Source organism: Podarcis gaigeae, assembly GCF_964106915.1.
Source record: "Podarcis gaigeae genome assembly, chromosome: W".
Taxonomy (NCBI): Eukaryota; Metazoa; Chordata; class Lepidosauria; order Squamata; family Lacertidae; genus Podarcis; species Podarcis gaigeae.
In genome coordinates, this window is record NC_139695.1 from 1935292 (window position 1) to 1947419 (window position 12128).

Consider the following 12128-nt stretch of genomic DNA (forward strand, 5'->3'; position numbering starts at 1 on the left):
CACAACAATAATTCATGATAATTAACTGTTGTTGTTATGATGATGATTTTTTTGTACTCCCCCTTCACCACCGCCCCTTACCTGCTTCTCCGGGCAGGAGTCTCCGAGGCAGTCAGCTGCGCTCTCTCACTCCTTCCCAACCTTCACACCGCCAGCCCGTTCTCCTGTTCTGGGGCTTTGCCTCGCTCCCTCCAGGCATTTCCGGTCGGAGTGGCCCATCCCACTCCGCAACAGAAAATACTCATCCTAGGAGGTGGCCCCGCTCTCCTTCTGTCCCGCCTCTGACCGGAAAGAGTAAATTTTAGACCAGTATTAGGAAGAACCTCGGAGCCACTTCCGGCTCTGCTTCCCGCTTCTCGGTCTCCTTACGGACTGTGGATAGACTTAGAAATCTATGATTGTTCTCATTCTAGAGACGAGACTTCCGAGTTATCTAGGAAATGCCTTGCTCACACACTGCGGCTGCGCGATATGATTAGACTGAGCAGAAGTAAAGCGAGGCGGGAATACGGGACTTGAGCAAGGCGGTGATTGGGCGGCAGAGTGCTTATAACCATGTTTTTCCGTCATTGTGGCCCCACGAAACAGTGGATGCATGATTTTTTATGCTGCCTACAGACAAAGACAGTATCATTGTGGTTTTATTTAATATGAATGAAAAAATCATATGAATTCATGAGGATCCGTTAAAAATCATCTGGATCCGCCCTTTACCCAGTCCCGCCAATGGCGTTCAACTTTTGATCACATCCTGTCCTAGCCGGAAGTGGCTGCTGCAGCGTAGCAGCTCAGGCAACAGAATTTGAGATTCTTTTCAGTAAACCCGGCAGCTTGAGGAAGGCTAGACGTACACGCAGCGGCAGCTGAGGGAACGTTGGCGGAAGCGAGCAGCCAGTCAGCCGGGGAGGAGGACCAGAGAAGGCAGAGCCGGGACGCGGCCGGCCGCTCAGCTGGCGGGACCGGGCACCGGTACGGAATAGGACGGAGCGGGCTGATACTGCCTGTCCCGGCGTCGTCGCTGCCTGGCGTAGGGGTCGTCCGAACCATGCCGATCCTCCTCTTTCTCATAGACACGTCCGCCTCCATGAACCAGAGGACGTATCTGGGCACCAGCTACCTGGATATCGCTAAGGGCGCAGTCGAGCTTTTCATGAAGGTAGGGTCCAGCCTGGCCGTGCTTTTTTCCCTCCCTGTTACACCCCCCCCCCAGCGCGCGCCTCCATCAATTCCGGCCCCTTTGCCTGGGACGTTCTTCCGAAATACGCGCGCTCGCACACGCACAGAATATAGTAGTGTGTATAGTGTGTAGTGTATGTGTGTACATATTTATATCTAAACTTTTTCTCTTCCTCCTTCTTAGGTTCGGGCCCGCGACCCGGCTAGCCGCAGCGACAGGTACATGCTGGTCACCTTCGACGAACCGCATTATTGCATCAAGGTAAGTATAAGCGCTGGTGGGGTGGGGAAGGATCCCCCCTGACTCCGCATTTGTTTTCCCGTTCCCTCCCTCCCGGTTCCTTCTCCGCTCTCCCTCCCCAAGTGCTGCCCTGGTCGGGCGCAGGAGCCCCGGGGGCACAGCTGTGAAAATGGCGGACATTTTGCTTTTGTATGGAAGCGAGCGAGAGGCTGAAGACGCTGCTGAGATGGAGGCGGGGCGTGGGAGCGGGGAGGGAGGCGAAGAGAAGGTGGAAGCGAGGGAGAGGCCTGCCCACCTCCTCCACCACGTGACGCCTCCCCTCAGCCCGCCCTGCGACGCAGGCTGGGGGCGGGATAGATGGGCTTGGTCGTTCTACCGTTTAAGTGTGGGCGGTTTGCTACCTTTATTAACACACTACTTTTGAGGAAGGGTGTGCAGATATCACCAATTCTTTCCCTCTGCCTCTTCAAAGTGGGACTAGGCTGTACCTGGCACCCTCGCAGTGGTTCTCAAGCTGTGGGTCCTCAGATGTTGTTGGACTACAACTCCCATCATCCCTGAGCTCTGGCCTTGCTAGCTAGGGGTGATGGGAGTTGTAGTTCAACAGCATCTGGGGACCCACAGGTTGAGAAAGGCTGGTGGGGCTGGTGGACTACAGCGCCCATCATCTGTCAGATGGCCCTGCTGCTTAGGGACTGATGGGAGTTAGTTCAACATCATCTGGAGGCCATCAAGTTAGGGGAAAGGAGATCTGAAAATCTTCCTCAGCTTTCTCAGCTCTTGCTTCTCATGTCCTGGAAGGTACAGAGCTCTCTGGCTGCTGTTGTGGCTAGTAGGTTTGATGGAAAGGTAGGTTATATAAATCCCCCAGGTGACAGTCCTCTTGGCACACTTAATGGGGCATGTGAACAAGCATAGTTGCACTACTAATAAAATAAACAGATGGCTCACACCCCAAATTTTGTGTCTCTGCTGCCTCTTCCCATTGTTTCAAACCCCTATCAAGATTTTCTGTTCATATTTACAAGGTGCCCCCCCATTTTGTTAGACTGAGTCTGCATACAGAAGCATATTCAATTCCAATCCTGTGCAGCATCAATACTGCATTAGGCACTTGTATAAATATCAAAGGTTCTGTATTTCTACCACCACCAAAAGGAAGCTTCAGGTTTTTTTCCACACGCCTCACAAGTGGGAAGGTAGTTCTAAAGCTGAAGAACAATGTGGGGCCTCCCTGCCAAATGGCATCCACATGTTGAGTTCTCCATCCTCTTCCCTATGATGTCTACTAAAGATACCACAAGTGTGCATTTTCCCTCTCCCTGTGTGATCCTTCTGGCTTTACTGTGTCCTCTGTTGCTTTGGCCTCTTAAATGAGCTGGCTGGTCCCAGTGGATCTGTCACTGGAAAGTGCTTTTGAATCTGGCCAGGATGACACTTACTGTTTTTCCAGTTCAGCTTGCATATTCTGTCTGGAGATGGTGTAGGCCACGGTGCACATGACCCTTGAGGCCTTTTTTTGATGGCCCTCAGCAGCATTTGATACCTGCCACCCAGCCCTTGTGCTGCCTTCCCAAAGCTGGGTAAGTGAGGTGCTGGGCTTTGGGGAGGAGGTGTGAGGGCTCTGACAGGGCCTTTGAGTCCTCCATCCTCCTTCCCAAAGCCTAATTGGCGCTTTCACAGCTTTGGGAAGGAGGTGGGAGGATTCCACAACCCTGTCAGAGCCCTCATACCTCCTTCCCAAACAAAGCCCAACGCCTCACTTACCCAGCTTTGGGAAGGCAACATGACAGCAATGTGTGTGTCAAAATTTTGGATTTGCTCCACCCTCATGTGACAAGGCAGTGTGTGGCCCACGACTTCCGTGTTGAAGTACTCTTCCAGCCCACTTGGTATGAAAAGGTGGACCGCCCTGGTGTAGGCATTTCTTATGTAATAATAAAAGTTTGTTTTCATTAACACTATAATTGATGTCTCCTTGCTGCAAAATTAAGTAAGTCTAATATTAAAAAAACCTCAAACTTACTAAGGTACAGTGGTACCTCGGGTTACATACGCTTCAGGTTACACACTCCACTAACCCAGAAATAGTGTTTCAGGTTAAGAACTTTGCTTCAGGATGAGAACAGAAATCGTGCTCTGGTGGCGCAGCAGCAGCAGGAGGCCCCATTAGCTAAAGTGGTGCTTCAGGTTAAGAACAGTTTCAGGTTAAGAACAAACCTCCGGAACGAATTAAGTACTTAACCCGAGGTACCACTGTATTTGTTAGGGAGTGTGCCACTTTGAGCAACTGATGGAATAAGGGAGCAATGGCAAATAAATAGTTCAATAGCCAAGCGGAACAGAGCAATTATTAAAATGCCACTTGCACCCAGATAGCAATTATTGCAATGCCTCAATGGGAGTAGCTGGACATGACATTTCTGCAGTAGAGGAATTAATAATTCTTAACTCATCACCCCTGCCTCCTGCCCCCCCAAATTGGCAAGAAACAGTACTAAAAATAAATCAGTAGGGCAGCTGAAGAAATTGATAGAATAAATATTAAATGTGATGTCCCACTATTCTTACTGAGGCCTTGCAATAATTGTGGCTGCTGAGCTGGCCAGTTCCATGGGTTTTAGCAGATAGGGAGGAGGGGTGCTGTCCCTGCTGGTGCCGGTTTACCTCAGCTGCGTGGTGGAGTTTTATTTCCTTCTTTCCCATGTCTTGGGATGGAAGCTAGCAAGCACTTGCTTTCCCTCTGAAGAGCTCAACAGCTGCTCTTGGGCCAGCAGTGCCTTGAAATCTTTTTAAAGAGAGAGGGAAAGGGGAGGAGAACAAAGGAAGGAAAGAGGGAGGACAAGTCAGAGCCTTGGAGGGAGAGAGAGAGCCAGGAGCAGCCACTTCCTCAAGATCTCACATCAATACAGGCAAAGAGGGATAATATTAGTCAGCTGCAGAACTTCCCCCACCTTTCCATCTAACCCAAGAAGGAAGGGCACCAGAAACAAAATAAGAATTAGCCCATGAAAAAGAGAGAGGAACCCTGCAAGTGATTTACACAGCATCATATCCTGAACAGCTTCACTTGGATGTCTTTCTGTGGCACTTACTTCCAAGTAAGAGTGTCTGAACATATCCCAATCCTAAGCACAGTATTTGGGAGTTAATTTCATGAGAAACAGTGAGTTTCTCCATATATGTGTCTAGGTGTGAAAGGCAAATCAGAACACGTCTGTTCATAGAATCATAGAATTTTAGAGTTGGAAGGGACCCCAAAGGTCATCTAGTCCAACCCCCTGCAATGCAGGAATCTCAGCTAAAGCAGCCATGACAGCTTAAGCCTTCCAACCTCTGCTTAAAAAGCTCCAAGGAAGGATAGCTCCTTGATGGAGCCCCACCCTGTTCTCCAGGTGGTATAGAGAGGGAGGGCAGGAGATGGAAAAATAGAGAGAAGGGCGAGGTCACAGTGCTTTTTCCCTGTTGTAATCCTAACCATGCTTACTTGGAAGTACCGGTAAGTCCTATTAAACGTGATGGGGCATACTCTCCTGTAAATGGAATCAGGCTGGTAGCCTGGAGCACATTTTCCCAGCTAGCTTGCCCCCATCTCTAATTGCTATTGGAAGATGCTTGCAGGGTGGGGGGCGGAAAAAGATGGTCAGTGGGCTTCTGTTCACAGTATTCTCTTTCCCCCACCCCAACTCAAAAAGAGTCTTTTGACATACAGTGGTACCTTGGTTCTCAAACTTAATCCATTTTGGGAGTCTGTTCAACTGCCAAAATGGTTTGAAAACCAAGGCGCAGCTTCTGATTGGCTGCAGGAGCTTCCTGCACTCAAGCGGAAGCTGCGTTGGATGTTCGGCTTCCGAAAAATGTTCACAAACCAGAACACTTCTGGCTTTGCGGCGTTTGGGGGCCAATTTGTTCAGCAACTAAGCCGTTCGAGAACCAAGGTACGACTGTACACATCCTACTGCTGTCTCCATAGGAGAACATTTGGGGGTGTAAGATGTGAGAAGTGAGTCCTAAGTCCCTTAATCTCGCTCCTTAAAATACAATCTGAACAAAATTGGTGTAGCAGCAAAGAGTTAATTGAATACAATATGTTTTTTCAAGAGCGGGTGTCCAAAGTAGGCACACTCCAGCTTTGGCAAAGCATAAGGTTATATTCCCTATACCTGAAGCGCAAGTTCCCTCCCTTGTCTCCCCATTGGCAGGGCACTTCAAGGTTTACAGCCTATCACGACCACCTAATTACCCTACTAACATTATTAATTCTCTTATTTGGTCTATATTCCTATGCAATTGCTTGCTAAGTCAATCAAAAATACTGCTTTCTGATCACAAGCTCTAACATTTCCAGTTAAAAAGTGTGAGTTGATCTGGACTGCTGACACTGGTCTACTTATTACAACCACATCCTGACCACAAGCTCTAAATATCTCCAGTCTAAGAAAGCAACATCCTCATTCCTCTTAGGGGGGCAGGACTGGCATTTAATGCTTGTAGTACATCATAGCTGAGGGGTGATTGGTTGCGTTTTGAGAGCTACTCCCTAAAAAAAAATTAAGAGTCCATATTATGCTCTTTCCACAATCAGTGTTTTCATGGAGTAATCGGCTGTAGATTTCTTTAGGGCGCTACTGGGGTGGCAGCTGCTTTTGAGGTTGCAATCATGTGATTTTTGATGTGTGTGTTTCACAAGTGTGTGTATGTGAGAGAGAGGGAGGGAGGGAGATAATGAATAGGAAACCCCTTAATTCTTTGAGACAATAATAATAATTTCTCCTAGCTTTCCTATCCCAGTTTCTGATAAGAAACAAAAAAATCAATTTGAGCACCATTTGGGGAAAAAGGGTTGTTTCCAATCCTGATCTGGATGCTGTCTTCTACTCTGAAGTAAATCCCAACAGTTCAATGGGATTTCCTCCCAAGTAAAACATACATGGATTGGGGACTTCAACTGGGTGTGTGTCAGGGTTTAAAATTAGGGGGCACTAGTTGCATTTTGTGACATGGAATTTGCAGATTCTGAGCACTTTGAGAAGTTTTGCTGCCATCTGTGGCGACTGATAAAATTGCAGGCTCTCTCTCTAAAAAAGTGGCTGTTGCTGTCTGATTGAATTGTCTCTGCTTGCCTCACAGCAGGGAGGAGTTGGCTTATGCAGTAGCTTTCTAGCAGAGTCTGCTGCTGCCAGCCAGCTGTTTCATACAGCAGTGTGGAAGCAAAGTTTTTTTTTTTACCTACATGTTTTGGTCTCTCTGAGCTTGGGCTGACATTGCGTTGTTAAGTGCAGCTCAGAGCCAATGGGGTCATCAAGGTGCTGGCAAGTAAAAGAGGCACAACTGCTTGTTGTGCAGGGGTAGGAAGGAGGTGACTGGAAGAGAGAAGGAAGTGGTCGGCTGCAAAAGGAGAGACTCCGCTTCTCCCAATAATCTACTTTTTCCCTCCTCTTGGCTCAATGCTGCTCTGCAGCTTCTTCTTTCTGTAGCCTCCCTCTTTCTCTGAGTTCTGAGCACTGCCAGAATGTGCCTTTTTAAAATTATTTTTTAATGTGCCTTAAAAAAAAAAGTAAGGAGGAAAGAGCGAGAGCGCAGTCCCCTCAGGCTGATAAGCCCAGCCATCCTCCATGTCCTAAAGCAGCAGCACACAAAGCATGCACTGTTGTTTTTCTGTGTTTTTAATTACTCCTATACCATCACTAGGCAATGTTTATTAAAGTTTTTGTAACATAAAAAATCAAAACAATTTGCACTTTACATTCAGGCTGTGCATTGGGGGTTGCATCCCAAAATTAATCTCTTGGGTTTCATGAGTTTTCTCTGTGCTTGCAGGTTTCATGTATGTCTTCAAACACCACTCAGGGTTACATCATTCTGTGTAATTCCTTGTTCCTGCCTGTGATTACCAAAGCAGTTTCAAATTCATGCAAGGAATCTATACTATATGCAAACCTTGTTCTTGAAGGCAAAAATAGAAAAAGAAATTCTATGTATTGTTGATGCTTTAGCCTGAATGCCTCAAAGATGCATTTGAACTTCCAAATGTTTTGATTGTGTCTGCCCCCACTTGCCCCATAACACCCATATAATATTAATTTTCCGAACAGTTAGAACATTATATTTAAAAAGAAATCAGAGAAAAGGAAAATCAGTCTTATTCTGGAAAAGAAATAATAACTATTTATGGAATAAGTGAGGAACTATACAGTTCATTTTCCTGCACATGCGCTTAAAAAGAAAGTCAGTGTGAAGAAATAAATTAATACAATTAAAATGGCGACTATATATTCTTTTTTGGCACCCACAACCCAGGTCCCAGGAGCCATATGGCTCCTACCTTTTCTATCCCAGTTTTGAACAATGGTGTGCGTGTGTGATTGTTAAGGCTAGAGTGGAAGGGCACTTTCTTTCTTTTGTTAAAAGTGAGTTCAAATCCTTCCAGCACAATATTTACATAACACATATACAATATGTATATGGTGGTCTTTGTAAAAGGTTGGGGAAAGGGGGAAAGGAGATGGGGTGGTAAAGCTCATATTCTTTTACTTAGTGTCAGGGTGGATTTGATTTAAATCAAAGTGATTTCAATCACTAGTCAGGCTTTATTTAAATCATTTTTTTCAGACAGACTCATTCTTGTTGGTACAGTATAAGGCTTCATTTTTGGAATAATAAATTTTCACAGTAGTTTTTACAGTTATATCAAAAATTACTGATTTGGTTATATTATTAGAAATACATAGAGAGATAATTCTGAAATTATTGTGAGGTTTAATAAGTTAACTATTTATATTTGGACAACTTTTCTGCTGTACTTTTTCTTGTGGGGAGGAGAGATACAGTTGGTAGGCCTGGGCTGGAAGAGGCTTGCAGAAAGAGCAGGCTGAGGAGAAACAGGCTGGTGGAAAGCTGGAAAAGGGGAACCAAGGACTGGAGCGGAGAACTTCAGGGATTCCTGCTGCAGGACTGAAGTTCCAAGTAAAGATTTTATTGCTTGGACAATGTTGGGCGAGCCCTGGGAAAAAGGGCCTGGAACCAGTCAACTTTTATTAGTTGACTGGCAAGCACTTCAAGGTCTCACCAAGGACTTACAGATCCCAGCTACTATTTCCACCTCCCCACCCCCCTTTGGATTTGCTTCTACATTCAGGTGCCTATTCTGCACAGTTAAGTGTTAGTGCAGTTGTTGGAACCCAGTGGGTTTGAGAAGAGGTTGCCAGCCCTGAAGAGCCTTCAGCACTTGCCTCAAGTCTGAGATCCCAAGACTTGTGGAGCATTCTGCTCACAAGGTTGCACTTTCATTTTTACTGCTTCACACTTAGCTACTTGTGCAGATCTATTCCACTCCAAACAATCTGTTCATTGAACCTCTTGGAACTTATCGTTTAAGAGGTACGAGGTTGATTCTGTGTATATAAATTTGCAAAGGAACAGTGGGATTAAGGTTTTTTCCTCCGCCCTGCATGTTTATTTTATAACACGTTTCCTGTGAAGAAAAGGCATGTTATCTCTGCAGACACAAATTCACACTTTTGAAAACTTGTTGAAAACAAGCATCTGTGATAATATATTCTCATTAGAAAAAACTGCCCCAAATAATCTTACAGAAACCTCTGGAAGAGCATGATATTGTGAATGGATTAATGGAATTCATTTATCAAAAAATTTAAACATTGCATATAATGCCTTATGCTACATAATTAAAAACAAATCCTTATTTCCTGATGAATAGCCTTTGGACTATAATGCAACTTAAATAGAAAACTATCTTTAAAAAGATTTTTCCTCCAAAAGCATTTTATTTTAGAAAAATCCATTTTTTTAAAATTTTATTTTATTTAAATCATTGATTTTTATCCACCCTGCTTAGCGTATGTGTGGGGTCTTTGTGTCAGTGTCACTTGTTATAGTTCTTTGGTAGTGAGCGAGATTGGGGGTGGCCTTGGGTTTGATTGGTTGTCTTTGGTTGGCTGTAGTGAGATTCGTTTGCATGTATGTGGGGGGGGGAACTGTTGGTTCAAGTTAGCCATATTGATTTGTATGCTATCTGTGGGTTCTTGTTGTTGTCCTGTTGGGTGATAAAGGGGGGCTTTACCAGACTGAAAGCATCCTCCTCTATTTGTCCCTGTGTCAGTTTCAGTCTATTGGTTAGCTTTTCTAGTAAGGCTCTTCCCCATACAGTTTGATATGGGTGGTCCATGTTCACTGCAGACAGGTCTCTCCAGTTTCTGGCTATGATGCTTCTGGCTGCTGAGAGTAGGTGGGTTATAAGCTCTTTATAACGTGAGTGGGTATTATTGTCTTGGAAAATGTTCAAAAAGGTCAGTTCTGGGGTGATTTCTAATACCTGTTTAATTATTTGGTTATTTCTTGTAGGACTGTTGTCCAAAAGGGTTGGATTTTGGGACATTCCCATCACATGTGGGGGTACGTGCCTATAGAGGTACAGCCTCTCCAGCATTTTGGTGAGGTTCCTGGGTGTATCAGCGCCAGTTTCCGTGTTGTTAGGTACCACCTGTAGGTAAGTTTCAGAGTGAGTTCCCTTCTTTTGGCTGAGATGGATTTAAAGAGATGTTTAGACCACATTCTAGTTCATTGGGTAGGGTTTATTTCATAGCCTATGTCGTGTTCCCATTGTTTTTGATTGTGTCAAGGCGGTTTGTGGGGTTTTGGAGCAAGATTTTGTATATTGTAGATGCCATCCCCTTTCCATGTCCCTTTGCTATTGGGAGAAAGTTTTCAAAGGTGGTCAAGGGCCTAGTGGCTGCTGATTTTACTACTGAATTGTTTAAGAAGTCATTTAGTTGGTGGTGTTAGCTAGGGTATTTGTATTTCTTATGTCAATATGGGTTTGTTATTTTTGTAGAAATCTGCTAAATGACATAGGCCTTTGGCTTGCCAGGTTTTTATCTGCAAGTTTTGTGCTGCGTGGTGGAATAGTGGGTGATGAGCCAAAGGGATTAGTGGGATAACACAAGAAATACAAGACAACCTAGGGGACACCCTGGCTAACATGCTACCAATTGCATGCCTTTTTAAACAATCCAGTAGTAAAATCGGCTGACACTTGGCCCTTGACCACCTTTGAAAGCCTTCTTCTAACAGCAAAGGAATACAGCAAGGAGATGGTATCCACAATATGCAAAATACTACTCCAAAGCCCCACAAACCCCCTCGACGCAATAATAAAAAGACGACATAGACTACGAAATTAACTCCACCCAATTTTTTGTCATTTTTGCATGGTAATATCACAAATCCTATGTTCTGTTTTAGCGCTGTGCGATTTTTCAATATATTGGCCAAAATCAGTTTTGAAATCACACTGCAATAATGATTTTAACTTGGCAGTACGCAGAAATATATCACTCTTCACCGATAACGCTGCTGATCTGAGCTGCCTTCCCTCATGCCTCATACTGAGGAGGAGACCAGGGCAGCCGATAATTCTGCATCCTTCCCTCATGTTGAGGGAAAGCAGGACAGCTGATCAGCCTCACTTCAAGGCACCGTGGCACTACCTTCCCCTGGCACTGAGGTGGAGCAGCTTTTCTCAGCAGGAAAGCAGCAGCCAAAGTGGATCACAGTTTGATGACAGTGGTTTGATGCACACTCCATCCCCTCCTACTCAAACCATGCAGTGGAGGTGATTCTGCTTCTCCTCCCCCCCCCCACCCATCCGATCTCTGTGGCTGCTCCTTCCCTCATCCTCATACCTGATCTCCAATTTCAGACATCTGAATATCGCAATGTTTAGTTGCTGATATATCACAATGTTTGGGGACCGCGGGTGGCGCTGTGGGTTAAACCACAGTGCCTAGGACTTGCTGATCGAAAGGTCGGCGGTTCGAATCCCCGCGTGACGGGGTGAGCTCCCGTCGTTCGGTCCCAGCTCCTGCCCACCTAGCAGTTCGAAAGCACTCCTAAGTGCAAGTAGATAAATAGGGACCGCTTTCTAGCGGGAAGGTAAATGGCGTTTCCGTGTGCGGCGCTGGTGCTGGCTTGCCAGATGCAGCTTTGTCACGCTGGCCACGTGACCCGGAAGTGTCTTCAGACAGCGCTGGCTCCCGGCCTCTTGAGCGAGATGAGCGCACAACCCTAGAGTCGGTCACGACTGGCCCTGACGGGCAGGGATACCTTTACCTTTATATCACAATGTTGAAAACCAGATATCGCTCAGCTGTAGTCTGATTTTTTTAGTATACCTAAGATCCTTTGCTTATTAGGGGCTACCGCACATTTTGTTCAAAAAATTGCTTTGCAGAGGTAATTACCATAGAATTATCAACATTTTCAAAAGTAGGGGGTTCGTGGCTTGGCTTTTGAAAAATAGGGGGTCCTCAATAATTAGCTAATTGGGAACCACTAGATTAGAATGTGATCTAAACCTCCCTTTAAATCCATCTCAGCCAAAAGAAAAGAACTTGCTCTGAAACTCACTTACACATGGTACCTAACACCATGGAAACTGGCACTGATATGCCCAGGAACCTCACGAAAATGGTAGAGATTCAACTCTTCTGGACAGCAATCATACAAGAAGCATGCAAAATAGCTAAACAGGTATTAGAAGCCACCCCAGAACTGGCACTGCTAAACATCTTCCAAGTTAGCAACGGGTTTGTTTCTTTTTCTTTTTTTAAAGAATATTTATTAAAGTTTCCAATAGTAATACAATAAAAATCAAAAAGAAAAAAAAGAAAAAGTAACATACATACATACA

At 45.2% G+C, this 12128-nt stretch overlaps 1 protein-coding gene across 6 annotated transcripts in view; it reads left to right on the top strand.

The window, feature by feature from the left end:
• Positions 1-391: 391 nt before the first annotated feature.
• Positions 392-12128, top strand: part of LOC310835932 (integrator complex subunit 6-like) — a 128264-nt gene continuing 116527 nt past the window's right edge. For 3 of the 6 annotated variants that reach the window (XR_014559801.1, XM_083720878.1, XM_083720880.1), the window contains exons 1-2: positions 601-1156; positions 1361-1438. Coding sequence is in view for 3 of the 6 variants with exons in the window: in XM_083720878.1 (XP_083577004.1) it covers positions 1046-1156; positions 1361-1438 (189 nt within the window). In the remaining 3 variants the exon portion in view is untranslated. Of the gene's footprint in view, positions 1157-1360; positions 1439-8232; positions 8384-12128 lie in introns of those variants that run through there. The other 3 variants (XR_014559800.1, XM_083720879.1, XM_083720881.1) reach the window with 3 other exon arrangements.